Source organism: Pezoporus occidentalis, unplaced genomic scaffold (assembly GCF_034315485.1).
Source record: "Pezoporus occidentalis ecotype Australia unplaced genomic scaffold, CSIRO_AGI_Poc_V1 ctg59, whole genome shotgun sequence".
In the NCBI taxonomy this organism is placed as follows: Eukaryota; Metazoa; Chordata; class Aves; order Psittaciformes; family Psittacidae; genus Pezoporus; species Pezoporus occidentalis.
The window spans coordinates 921,466-936,108 of record NW_026915932.1 but is presented as its reverse complement, the minus strand read 5'-3'; the positions used below and the strand labels follow the sequence as shown (position 1 = coordinate 936,108).

Genomic DNA, 14,643 nt, shown 5'->3' with positions numbered 1-14,643 from the left:
TAAGGGCATAAGCATCTAACCTTTATTTTATTGATAATAAGGAAAATCGGGAGGGGGTAAGTATGTTACATAAGATTTGTATGACACAAATTAGTTGGTATGACAACATACAAGTAGATAGCAAAACAAAAAAGTACGGATAGTTACAGCTGTTCCATTTAAATGAAGAGTTAATACTATGTAGATGCCATGCAATGGTAAAAAGTCAGACACAGAAAAAAGCATAAAAGGATATATAATAGATAACTTGATTTTAAGATAAATGAGAGAATAACTAAAGGTGATTTTGTAAGTTGATAATGCATCTAACAATTTCAAGACCTCACAGCAAATGAAGAGACTAATGATCGTGTTACCATAAAATTTATGTTACTGGTAGTCTGCAGACTGTATAGTCTCTTTAACCAGATTAAAGATGAGATTTAGCAGAAACATACTGCTCAGCCTAAAAATAAATGCAATGGTCAAGAAAACTTGGGAAACACTCTGGAAATGGAGTGTGGAACATGTCGAGATTATATCAGGCTGAAAAGTGCACACACAGGATAAGCATCGTAGAACTTTTCAAGACCCAAGATGGCACACCCCGCAAGTTAAGAAAGATTACAAGACATGAAATATGAACTAGCCTTACAGAGAACCAAAATATGCTAAAAGTAGCTATTCTTTTTTAAACCACTGTTTGCTACCTAAGAAGAATGAGGGCACTGTGTAAATGCCAGACACATAACATACAAGAAGCATATGGAGCCAGCTCTATACATGCTCCCACAGAAGAAATTAACAGTAAAATAAATGGATAGCTTATAGTCACCCTAGGAAAAAAAAAAAAAAAAAAGCAGCTTTGAAAACACGACATCGGAATTGTCTCAGGTGACAACAGCACAAAAAGGAAGATGTGGGGAAAAATATTATCAAAAGGAGTTGCACACTATGGGTAAGGAAAGCCAAAAGATTACATAGTTTTACCAGGTTTTGCTAGAGACAGCTCAGAACAACGTATTTCCTAACATAAGGAGAACAAACATCCATGATCGGTGGGTTATGTAACCCTCTCTCTTGCAACAAAACTATTCAGATATTAGAAGCTTCCTCGAATGCACAGCCTATTCAACCGATTATTGAATGAATAGAGAGATAATCAGAAACATGGAGGAAGCAACATGAAAATTGCATTTTCATGCCAACAAAAATAAAGCAATATAAATGACTGCAAAGAAGTATAAGCCTGAATAGCACATTAAGAAAACTTTAAACATATGCTTTATTTTAATACATAACTTGGTTTGCTCCTGTAACATACCACCAATTTGTTACAATAAGCTATTGTAAAAAAGAAGGATGTTCAGAAAAAATATGAAATATTACCTAGATCTATTGGCCCTTCTCTTAAGCCATCTAGTTCATACAGCCTTCCATTAACAGGAACATAGCTTACAAAGTGAAATGCATCTTCTTCTTTTGCTGAAGACTTTGCATCAAATTCAAACATCTGCTGTCTGCAAAGACAAATTGAAAATACCTGAGATGAGAAAGAATATGCTCAAATTTTGCCTAGATTTAAAACATATGTTACCTGGCAAAACTGTTGTGAACTTGCCGAATCACTTCTGAGTTGCTTAGTGCCAAACCTTTCATCTGAAAATAAGTAACAAAATTAAATTTTAAGCCAACATATTACAACATTGTAATACTTGAAATACAGAAAATAGTAAGCACTTACCGCTGCATCAAAACTTTGTGAAAATTCTTTGAATTCTGACAAAGTCTCTCCTAGATGGATATCTTGATGAGCACAATTCAAAAGCACACTTACTATGGCCTGAGTAGCACAAGCATTATTAATTACCTACGAAAAAAGCATGGAGAATTTGTTCAGTAGTGGTGATAAAAATTTACTTTAAGATGGACAACATTTTTCATTACAAACACACACTTTCTATGCTGATTCACATTAGAGTTTCACTCCAACACAGGCAACAAATCTAGCCTGAGTAGCCACAGAAAAGCCTTTCCTGCAGGAGACTAACACAACCAGTGCTGAATGGTCCTCATATACAATTCATAGATAAAACTGGTATTTCAAACCTCCACTTAGAAACGCTGTCATCCTACTGTCTCACCACCTCCCTAAAGCAATTAATAGAGGACTTAGAAGAAATAAAGGAAACTTCTGATCCCAGTGGAAAAACGAATTAAGTACTATTCAAAGCAAGCTGCCCAAATAACACAGCTTTATCTATGGTCTTGAAGAAACAAGTCGACTCTCCCCAAAAGAATACCCTTCAAATAATCAGAATTCCTACCCTAAGTAGGAGCAGAAAAACAAAAAAAAAAATGGGGGCAATAGATGCAGAAGCTAGAATTAAAACAAAAACAAAATAAGCAAACAAAGCAAAAAAAAAAAACACAAAAAACTTGTGTTGGACAAAAAATTTCAAAAACCCTAGCGATAAACTGATGAGATTTAGGTGTTTTAAGATGCAAAGATTTTTTTTTTAAGATGGTTTGCTGAGAAATAAGCCACATAAGATTTTAAGTTTTGCATGTGTTTCTTAATTTATAACATGCCAATCTTTTTCAACCTCATGATTAAGTTACCAGTTTATGACATATGACGTAAACAAACTCTTTCATATTACAGCCATGGTTTTAATGTTGCTTAGTAATACCCAAACTAAAATACTGTATTTAAAGAAAGAGAGAGACTACAAGGATTATTTAATATAATCTGAGATTTAATATAAAGCACAGTAGTCAAATGGACTAAGGCCATAATATAGTAATAACTTCTTAGCAGTTTTTTCTCAGTGAGCTCTAGGCTAGGAAAAAATAATGTACTCTCAGTCTATGAGACTATTTTGCAATTGCAAATGCTACTTAGTCGTTAGGACTGGCAGAGAATATGTTGCTTTTGTATTACAAAAAGAAAATTAGCTCACGGCCATGAATGCGAAACCACTTACAAGAAGAAATGAGAGAAATTGATTTTCTATACTTCAAGATGTTCTCAGTTCAGGTTTTGTATCTGTACAGTGCAGGTCATAAAGAAATAACAAAGCACTTCTCAATTTAAGAAAAATACAATCTAATTGATTTAAATGATAATCAAGGGAACCAACTACACACTGAGAACAGATTACAGCAACTGAAACTCAGGCTGCACGTAGACAAGCTAAAGGCTGGAGTTCACACAATTACAAAATAAAGGACATAGAAGGAAAATCCATCAAGTGTGGTGGAATAACGAATAGCAAAAGAAAATTTAACACCTTCCCCCCCCCGCCAACTACTAGAATGATGTAATTAGAGAGAATTAACGCTGTAACACAGAAAAATGAAAAATGAATCATAGAATAGGCAGGGCTGGAAAGGACCTTAAGATCACGTAGTTTCAACTCCCTGCCATGGCCAGGGACACCACACACAAAACTATGTCATCCAAGACTCTGCCCAATCTGGAATGAAAAACGAACAAAGAATTGAAGATTTTCTATGACTAGAGAACGGTACCAGAAACAGTTGTAATAGTACTAAGATGAAAGCAGGAAGATCCTAAATGGATTAGAGCAGCCTAACCTGAAGCAGTGGTGACAAACATTGCAATTAACCTGATTGAAAAAGGAGAAAGAAAGTGGTGAAAAATTATTAGAACAGTGTTATTATAATGAAGAGAGGGTCACAACAGCAAACAGCACTTGTTAAATGTGTCACGGTTTAAGCACTAATGAAATATAACTAATACAGGACAACATAGGGGGAGAAACCCCTCAGTGGTAGCTGTCTTTACTGAAAAATCAAGATGCATACTTCAGCTGGTATGGCAGATCATTAACCCAATAATGAGATCAAAAAAAGTGCAAGGAAATGAAGAGATTTTGTGCCTACAGGCAAGATCAACACAAACTGTTGGACTAGCTGGATACAGGAGCTTTAAAGAGCAGTAAAAAAACAGAAGAAAAATTAAACTTGGAAGGCAATTTGTGGCTTCATCAAATATTTGCTTTTCAGCATAAATATATATCTGTATTCCAATTACAGTAAGAGGAATATGCTTAAGTATATAAGGATCAAACTAAATCTTGTCTCACTGCTAGAAAACAACAGGCAACAGATTCAGATCTTAGATCAGCAGCCCCCAGCTGTTGAAATGGAAATATATTCTGGAACTACAAACACTCTTCAGAAAGCGAGAGATGGGAGGTAAGGAAAAGGCAGCAAGAATAGTCCTGTAGCAGAAAAGAAACAAGTGCTGATATGCAAAAAAAAGACTGCATTCCTGGATCTAAATAACAGGAGAGAACTAACAAGACTGAAGAAGGAGGTATCTAGCTAGTGGTACTTCATGGGCAGGGTGAAGAGCACAGAGAAGGAGGCGACTGCTGTACAAAATGTAGATGGGTGCAAGGTTTATTTGCTAAATGGGCACTGCATCCTATCAATGCACACAGACAGTCCAGCACTGCTATACACATAAGTTAATAAGTCCTTCAAGAGAGAAACTGGTCAGGATACCTATCTACCCTAATTTCCAATGTATCTCTTACTTATGGTGGTAGAAAACATGTCCTCCATTTATATACCATGATAATATATGCAGATAGTCCAAATAATTTTGTATTTTGACTTGAGGAAGCATAAGAGGGATTGTGTATTTGTCCAGAAATCCCAATATTTGCCTGTTTATTTCTGTCCAGGAAGTCCTGCTGAGATATTTGATCAACCAGTACTCAGGAACCCAACTTAAAGCAGATACCCATATTTGAAAGATTTTGCTAGCAAAACTACAAGGTGTATTTTGTAATATTTAAAAGTAATATATATACACACAGAGATATATATGAGAAAGCCACCATATCACCAAGCAAACCTTAGCTTAAAACAAACAAAGAAACCACATGAATAGCCTACTCTGGCAGACTCTTCGAATAAGATGCTTAACTTCATAAGCACGCAGCTTTTCCTAAGGATCCAATCCAAGTTTCTGGATCAGCTTAAGGCTGAAGCACTCTAAGTTCATGACTTGCATACTCTATTTGATGGATTACACATTCTGTTTTTCAAACAGCTGTGGACAACCCTGTACTACTGCATTTGGTAGTATAACCAGCAAATCTCTGGGATTCACTTACTAAGCATGCCAACGTTACAAACCAGTTGGCTTTACAAAGCTTAATGTGAAAAATTTAGCATTAGGACAAAGTTACAAAACATTCTTGTTTAAAACCCCCATCTAGATTTATTTATTTTTATTCCTTTGGAATAAAGATGTAGCCTTTGCATAGTTAACTTCAGTTCCTGGAACCTATTTCTGACTTTGATTAGACGTGTTGAAAGTTCATTTTACGTCTTCCAGGTTTTGGCTTTAACGGAGATACCTGGTCTATCTTAACGTTACCAAACCTGAAAATGTCAAAAATTTTGAGTTTGAAATCAAATGAAGTATTGGAAATGTTTAAAAATATAAAATATGCTTTCATAAGTGGCACAAATGTAATTAAAAGACAGAGATTCTGTTACTTCTTCCTCATTGAGAGGATCCTCCTTTTGAAAGTATATAGATTTTATTCCCAATAAGGAAGTTAATGCTTTATTATCACAATTGTAATCGTCTATCATCACAATGCAGTATAATACACGGCACAAACCAAAGGCATGATACCAATACTTCAGTAATAAAACCTGAGGAGGTTATTAAGCTAAAAAAAAGTTAGTACATAAGTGTGCAACAATGGCATTTTTTGTGTCCAGAGACACTTCTGCTTCTGCAGTGATCAGCACAGAATACAGCTATTCAAAGCAGTGCTGAAGATAGCCGAACACATTTAGTGGTACAATTGTGTAGGTGCTGTGTGTAAAAACAACAGCAAGGGCCTACTTAAGCAACACAGAAATCAGGAAATTCAGAGTTAAGGCTGAAATTGTATCCTTAACTCACCTCGTGCCTAGGTATCCTAGCTCAAAGGGTATGTAAGATCATCCAGAGTTCTGTGGCCTCAAATAGAGGACCAAATCATACCTAGGCATAACAGGGAGGCCAAATTTAACATGAGTGCACATTAAAAAAAAAAAAAAAACAAACCTTTAATATGCATGCAAATTAGACTTCAAAATTCAACCCCCCAATATACTCATGATCTAACTGTGAACAAGATCTAGTTGTCATTTCGAAGTCAACTACAACATCCTAATGAAAGTTGGTATGAACAAAGTGTGAGCATGCACTAAATTCTTAACAAAATTGTGTTTCCTAATGCAATTTTAAAGGTTTTTGCTAGACACAATTTAAGAGCTGTAGCCTTTTACATATAACTGAAGTTCCCCCCCAGTTAAACAATTTCTAAGATGGAGCATTTAACTAAAATTGAGCAGAAACACAGCTATGCTGCAATAACATCATTTATTTGCCGTACTAAGTTGTTGTTACATATGAACAGTTACTTAGTTTTGCTCATACACAATTCAGAATGACACTTTAGAACTTCTCTGCAATAAACTGGGCTGTACCAAATCTCTTAAGTGATAAATTTAAAAGAAGTATGTGAAATTTAAAAGATGTTTGGGAAAGCCAAATACCTGAGATTTTTTGGCCTCCAGTGTCACATCTGTTTTGAAAATACAGATCAATAGACCAATAATCTTAAGTATCACACAAATTTTCTTAACCTTGTCTTCCTTCATGCAGCTGGGTTACTTATGAGGATTCAAAGACCATGGTTTCAAGAATTGTAATAACCTCACTACTCCTCTAAAGACATTTCTGGTCTCTTTCACTTACCTTTTACCAGCTTTTGCTTGTACAGACTCACTGAACAAACAGATCTCAATGTGACAGGAGACCAGCCCAGAAAATATGCACAGAGGATCTATAGAAAACTGCTCACTGATAAACTGCACTGGCTCATAGAAGTTCAATAGTTAAGCCATTGCAAGAGAGGAGCAGAACCATGAAGTCAAAAGGAGACGGGTTGGGATGACCCAAATATACTGCTTTCACCCTCAGATTCACCATTCACTTTAGAAAATACTATCAGTCCTCAAAATATAGCTCATCAAGCTGGATCTCTAACTAAAACTAACTTCCTCCAAAATGAAAGTCACTAAAGCTAAACTGGTATTACAAATCCACCCAAAGTATCAAAACCAGTTGCTTTCCTTTATCTTTTGACATTAGATTTTAATTTTTCTGACAATTTCACTAGTTGTTCAGTCACAATACCTCAATCCAGGCAAAACTGACAAGTGACATGAAACACAAGCATATATATGTCTACAAGAAATGTTTTGACTTTGCTAAGCCACTGCACTTGAGTAACAGATAATAACAAAACATGAGAAAGATATTCTAATCTTATACTCTTCCAAATTACTTTTGAAATATATATTCCATGCCATGAAGTGGCATAACTGGGCACTACAATTTTAAAATTGCAAGCATTTCTAGAAATTGCTTTCCATGCTGAAATTAATGAATTCTTAGTCACCCAAGCATACCCTCCTTTAAAACAGCAGGTGAAGGAGGGCAAAGATGAGAAAGTTCCTACACCTCTGTAAAGAGGTTTCAGGCTTAAGAAAATAGTAAAATATAGGTGTTTCAAAGAAAGCTACAACATAAAGCAGACTTTCATTATTTCATCAGCCTTTAATACTCTGGTTTTGTTAGTGAATCTAACATTATCCAAAATTTCTGATGTACATTCTGTAATCCCAACTGACAGCTTAATAAAGGTCCTCTTTGCTACTTGCTTTTAAACATGATGTCATACTTTAAAACATGAAGTGGAAGAGGAGAGAGGAAAAACAAAACAGAAGTAGTGGAGCAAGCAGACAATCGTTTGAATCTTTTCAGCACCCACAACAGCAACTCTGTGAGAACCTCATTACTCACGGGACACAAGAAAGATGAAAACTGTTGAATGATGGTAAATCTTGTCTTCACCTTCAAAAAACCTCCCTAAATTCAAATCAGAGTAATTTCCTTCTATCATGTAACTAGCCTTTGAGTGTAGTATCATAGATTCTCCCCGAGGTTCTCTGCATCAAGGTTATTCTTCACCCATGGATCACTAATCACTAGCAGTATGTTTGACTAGATATAAATCACAACCTAAACCAGTGTCTGTCAGACCTATTACCTATAAAGACATTTGTCAAACTACTGCTGATCACTGTACCCTAAGAAGAGTGGACACTGCTTGGCAGGACCCAAAAGATGCAGCAAGGCAAAGAAAACTTTATTAAAAAAGATCAAGGAATAAAGTCACCCACAGTACCATGAAACAATTAGGTGATTATAAAAGAAGCAAATTAAAGATTATTATTTGCACAACAGAAGCACATGTACAGGGCAGCCAGGAGACCTATAGATACGTTTCAACTGTTTTCTGTATTTCTATACTTTTAGCTGGAAGTATTGAGAGACTTCTTTATATCCTGAAATTCACATAGAGAACACTTCTGCATTTGTAGAAAAAAAAAACCAACCAAAACACAAACCAACTACAACATCAAAACACACACAGACAACCTTCCTCTCCCAAAAAGCAAACCAAACAACAAAAAAAACAAAACACCCCCACAAAAAAAAACACCACCCAAAACCACCACTCCCCTCACCCCCCAAATACCTCAAAAAAACCAAACCAACAACTTGCCTAACTGTCATTCTTGATAGAAAGCCTAATCTTTTGCCCTTTGATAGGAATGCTTTGTAATTAACACCTGTAGTAACTCTACCACTTCATGGTTGGACTGTTACATTTACCACTATTTGAGAAACACATTTTGAAAAAAAAATCTAAAAAAAATTATTAAATACTCCTGCTTTCATTGTGGTTACTTTCTCATGCTTTTCTTGCTTGCAAATAATATGCACGTCACTCTGTCAGAGCCAACACAAAATTTCACACCACTTGGTATTTAATAAAACCAATATAGACTATCAAACCCAATTTTTCCTGTAGTTTCTAATTCAGACTCACTGTTATGACTTATATACTGAAAACTTATATGCCAAAATGGCCTGCAAATTCTTAAACGACAGTGCTATCCTACAGTTATGCTGCCCTGGCTGCAGAATATTTGAGAAATACAACAAATGAGAACTGGACCAAAATAAATCTTTCCTTCTAGAATTTGTTGAAAGTGGTTTCAAAAAGACAAAATTGCTCATTCTGCTGAGAATATTTACTAAGTAATTTTTACTGCACTGAAGAGTTATTTACTTTTATCAGAGGCAGTTGACAAAGAAGAGCTTTACTCTTCCCTACCTGCTGATACTTTTGTCTGACTTGACTGATTAATCTGATTTGCTTTGATAATAATATTTTAATACACAGTCCCTACTCCCACAGAATTTATTAAAGTTATTTCACCTTGAAAATTGATTTTAATGTACATATTAACAAAACCATTATTTTTTACTATTAAGAGATGTATTTCATGACATATCAAAGAAAAATACTGAACCTGCCTTACCTGTTTAGCAAAAAATATCGTATCCAGTCTGGAATCCTGAACAACAGAACCTGCTGGTTCCTCTCCAGGCTGCCACTTGAAGAGGAAAATCAGCCCATGTACTGGCCTAAAAAACAAAAATGACAGGAGAAAAAAAAAACCCAAACCCACATGTACTGATGAAAAAACAAAGCCAGAAATCTCAGCTATAATTTAAATGAATGCTGGTACACTCATTCTGTTAGTTATTTCCTGCTAAACATAGGGAACTTGCACTAAATTTTTCAGATGTGGTCTTTCAATTAGGTAGAACATAATTGAAGCGTCTGTCTATATATGCTAAACAATCTCAATGTTAATTAGCATTTCATCAGTAATTTAAGTCAGGACCAGTTTTCCTGGTTACTGTAATTATTACAGTTCCACAACACTCATTTGAATTTGTTAATGACAAATAGCTATCAAAATATTTGTCAATCACATACAAGAGCTAGATCTAAAGTTCTGGTAGTCCTTTCAGGCATAAATGAAATAGGCAAAGAGAAGCTCTTGTGAAACTGCATGCTTTGAGTTCTCTCTCTGAGACAAGAACTCCAGCTTTATCTTTTACTAAAATTGTCTTTTCAGACTGCAGGTCTTGCATCATGCACTGTACTTAGTTTACATCTTGCACTGTATTTAGTTATTCCCATAAAACAAAAATGTATTAGTAAAAGAAACAATTCTTACAAAATCTACAGCTATATTAAAGCAAAAACTTATTCATCATATCAACCTGCAGTTAAGGCCATCACCACAATGATGCCACAAAAGGTTTATCTACAAAGAGTAAACAGACTACTGCACTGCAGAAGAAACTTTTCCTAAGCTCTGACCAGCAGATGTCTTTTTAAACAGTAGGACCACTGAGGGAATTTGAAAAATTCTACGTGTTGTTATATTCTTTAACTCTTAGCATTTAAATAATGTGTAAAATACACCTGCACGGGAAGGAAGCTGGCCACCACTCAAGACTAGGAATATATACATCAGACAGTACAAGCAAGCAAAGTTGTTACTTTATGAACAGATTAGGTAACATTCTGATGAAGTATTATATGAAGTACATAGTGCAGGCAGCAAATAAACCACTTCTCAAAGAACACTTCTGCCATTAAGGTATCACTTGTCAAATACCTTCAGTCAGACAAAAAATCTAAAGCTGCGTTTCCTGTACTAACTGCTACATCTTCTAAAACATTAATTATAAAAGTGTATGACATTCACACAGTAAGAAAGTATGGTTTGGGTTAGATGACATTTTCCTCTTCAAATCTTGTACGTAAAAATGTATTTTCCTTAATGCATCCCAGACAAAATGGTACAAGAATCTTGCCTGATGAGGCCCTAACTGTTCCATATGATATCAGTAATTGTCAGTTACAAGACTATTTGCCTTCATAAACATATGGAAGCGGTTCTGCAGGAAAAACAAGTTACAAAAGTATGTGAGTACAGTGGATTAATTTATTTAAGGCAACAGATGCGAGGAAGAGATAAAGCAAGAAGTTAATCAAAGAACTTGTCAAGCAATGACAAAATCATTAGACATCAATTTTCACATTCTAGCTGCTATTAGCATCTTTCCAAAACCACACAAGCTAGACAAAGAACCAAGACATTAATAAAAAATAATGTAATTGCCAGGTATTCAATTAAAACAAAATCCTAGTGAACCGCTGCACCACCAAAAAAGCCAGAGGAAGTTTAATATACGTTCTTTCAGTGACCTCAGACAAACATACATAAAATCTATGCAGATTAGAAAAGTGCCTTACTTTAATTTTTCAAAGTTCTCTGGTTCCAAACTCCATATTTCTTCAACTTGTGCTCCCCTACAACCTGAAAGAAGGAATGATACAAGTTTCTTCAACAGCCCCATTTAAATAGGACACAGCTAGTAAAGACAGACACAGAGAAGAAATATAGTAATATTTACAACTTGTATGTGCAGGTTATGGAAAAGTCTATTTATCAGCTTTAATGCATGCTCATTAGAAAACCAAACAAGACAGGTCAAGAGAAATTATTTCATGAATATCTCCTGTGTATGGTGATCTTTATTTCTTTATAAACACAGCTGCTTTTAAAAAAGAAGCAGAGGAGATGAAAATATCTTTGGTCACCTCATGCCGTTTGCTCAACTGTAAATAATACTGTTTTTAAAGACGCTGTCCGCTTGTCCAAAGCGGAGCTTAAAAAAAATCTACCTCCAGAGAAAGACCCGGTAGTAGACTGAAAACACTGTAAGCAATACACTCAAAAAAGACGTTTACATAAGAGCCCTAGAAGTTCAAATCTTGGCATGTTGAAGATTAATCTATTAGTTAAATAGAAATGCAAAAGGAGAAACATGCCTTGGGCTACAGATGTGAGATGCAGATGTGACAGAAATTACAAATCAATGTAACCTAACATAAAATCATTTTGCTTCTTTAGCCAAAATCCTGTATAGACTTATTTGCTGTTATAACCATATAACTACGGTATTTCCAAAGACGTTAAATTCAATTCAACGTAATATTTAGTATTCTAAAGGCCAAAGAAGCCCATTACTGGTTACCCAGACTACTGCCAAGCACCACAGCTCAGCTTGGTCACACACAACCCTTCACCGCAACGTCCTCCCTCCAGGAGTCTCTGCAACCGAGTCGCCTGTCACATGACCCAAACACAGACCCTTTCCAGACGCTGGTATTCCCTCCTACGAGGCATTTACTTATATTAAGCTGCCCAGCAGAAGCGTTCATGTGCCATAGGCGACAGGACGGGCTTCGCTGAACAGCGCGTCCCGCCACTGGCCACCCACAGCCCGGAAACCGAGAGCACAGGCGACGCTGACAGCCCCCTCAGCCAAAAGGCCGGCTGCTGCCGGCAGCAACGCGGACGCACGGCCTGGGAAGCCGCACAGAGGTCACAAGAGTCGCGTTCACTCTCAGCGTCCGCGCACCGCCACGCTGCCAGAGCACGGCCTCGGCCCCAGCCAACCTCCACCGTTCTTCGTGTCCCCTGCCGCCCCCGGCCGGGCCGCAGCCACGCCGCGGCTGGGTTCAGCCTACTGGCGCCCTGTACCCTTCGTCGGGGAAAGAAGGAGCACTCCGCTAACCGGGCGAGCGGGCGGGCTGCTGTTGCACCCGTGCGGGAACAGCCACAGCCACCAACGGGGCCGCAGACACAGAGCGCCAACGCCTGCCCACCAGCGCGACCCCAACGCCCGACCCCAGTCCTGCTTTTCCCTCACCGAAGCCCTTGATGAGCTCCGTAAACACGCCCGGGTCGCTCTCCATGAGGCACCACTCGCCAGCGCTACTCCCTCCCGACATGGCGACAACCAGCACACTCCCTTAGGCCGCCGCCGGCCGGTTAAACTGCGAGGCCGAAACACGCCGCTCCCTTCCCGGCAGGCCCCGCGGCCCACGCCGCGCCTGTCATCGCTATGGTGAGGTGGGGCGGGAGCCGGAAGTGGCGGTTGAGATTGGATCCGGGGCAGCCGCTCGTTGCCGGCAGCAGCAGTGCCCCTAGAGGGACCGCATCGGTTCGTGCCGCGCCTCCACCCTGCGGCTCTGTTGCTGTGGCGGCAGATGGGCGGCGGGTAGAAGGAATCCCCTACGGCGCGGAAGGAGGCGGTTCCGGGTCGGCGTCGCGACTCCATCCGGGCACTGGGCTGCGGCCGTGGGGGGCGGTGGGCGCGGCCCCATCCGGGTCCCGGGGATGCTGTCAGGACACGGGTGGGGCGGGATCAGGTTGTGGAAGACGCGGAGCTGCCGGTGGCTGGAGGGACCTGCCCTGCCTGTGCCCAGCGCCCGGAGCGGGTTCTTGCTTCCGCTCTCCTTTCCAGGCTGCCTTCTCGTCGCCCGGCCCTCGCCGCAGCTCCCTGGGGCTGCGCTACTGCTCGGCGGAGGAAGCTGCGCTGGCTTGGGCGGGCCCTGCCCCGCGGCCCCTGCGAGGCCGCGTCCTCTCAGGCAAGTTGCGCCGCCCGGCTGGCGCTGAGGGTGGAGGGATCGCGCTAGCCCCGGCGGGGTTGTGGGTTTGGCGCGGGTGTTGAAGGAATGTGAAGAAGCACCCACTGTAGATAGCCACCCCCTGCTTGGCACCTGGGCGGTGTAAGCTCCTTGAGGGGATTAAAGGGCACATCACTTGGGCTCATTCTCCTGCTTCATCGTTACTTGTTTTCGTAGTTATAGAAACTGATAGCTAATTCAGAGGTCTTTGGGTATCAACTTTAGATGCTTTTTCCTCATAGTTTTGTTCTGTGTCTGCAAAGTTGCCTTCTACCACCGGTCAATAAATTTTTTAAGCAAGTATGCTTTTAAGCAACTTGTATAGTAGATGTATTTTTGATCAAGTGCCTGATTCATGTAGTCCGGTATCTCCTCTACTGTCATCATACCAGTGAGCATACCGTTTGCGATTTGCAAAGTGTTCTCCAAACATTCCTGTTTACATAGAGATACTTATGTTGTGGAATATGAGAACTTGCGTTGTCAGAGCTCTGCTGTAGTGCAAGTGTATTTTGTTGCAGCCATAGCTTTGTAAGATCTTTTATGCTCCCCAATTCTTATTTTTGCTTCAAGATAGTGGTGTTTTCCAGTATCTTGCATGTATTTTTTTTTGGCTGATAAATAAACTAATGGGTGCTGACTGTGATGCCAGGATTTTTTGTTTGGGTTTTGTATGTGTAGTATGAAACATTACCTACAGTTTAATGAAACCAGCCAATTGAAATGTATTGAAATAAAATGTATTTAAACATTAAAATGTACTGATATGGTATTCATGCACAGCGAATACCGCCCTTGTTATTTTCAGTGTATTTGCATGCTTCAGATGTCAGTGAAAAAGTCGACTCAACCATGATGTGTATTTTAATGGGTTTGCAGGGAAACATGATTAGAATATTTAAGCACTAAGAAAAACAGCTGAACACTGGTGCTCAGAATAATGCAATGAAAGATATTTTGCAGCTAATTTTTAACTAAAATCTGAATTTTAAACCGGGTATCAACATATGGCTTCTATTTTTATGATTCTAGCAGCATAAAGAATACAGTGGGAACACTGATTATCATTCATTATGTAATTCTGGATCACTGCAGGTAGGCAAGAGTGGAGGAAAGGTACATTTCTAGTTGCTTGAAGTGAAAGGGA

General features: G+C 38.8%; 1 protein-coding gene across 2 annotated transcripts in view; it reads right to left on the bottom strand.

Moving 5' to 3' along the window:
• The window catches only part of UCHL5 (ubiquitin C-terminal hydrolase L5), a 189,184-nt gene that overhangs the window by 5,329 nt on the left and 169,212 nt on the right, over positions 1-14,643 (bottom strand). Inside the window, exons 1-6 of one of the 2 annotated variants that reach the window (XM_062638841.1) lie at positions 12,737-13,081; positions 11,274-11,337; positions 9,478-9,583; positions 1,724-1,849; positions 1,577-1,638; positions 1,369-1,499 (exon numbers count right to left, since the gene is read on the bottom strand). In XM_062638841.1, coding sequence (XP_062494825.1) covers positions 1,369-1,499; positions 1,577-1,638; positions 1,724-1,849; positions 9,478-9,583; positions 11,274-11,337; positions 12,737-12,818 — 571 coding nt within the window. In that variant the 5' untranslated portion in view covers positions 12,819-13,081. Of the gene's footprint in view, positions 1-1,368; positions 1,500-1,576; positions 1,639-1,723; positions 1,850-9,477; positions 9,584-11,273; positions 11,338-12,736; positions 13,082-14,643 lie in introns of those variants that run through there. The other variant, XM_062638842.1, reaches the window with a different exon arrangement.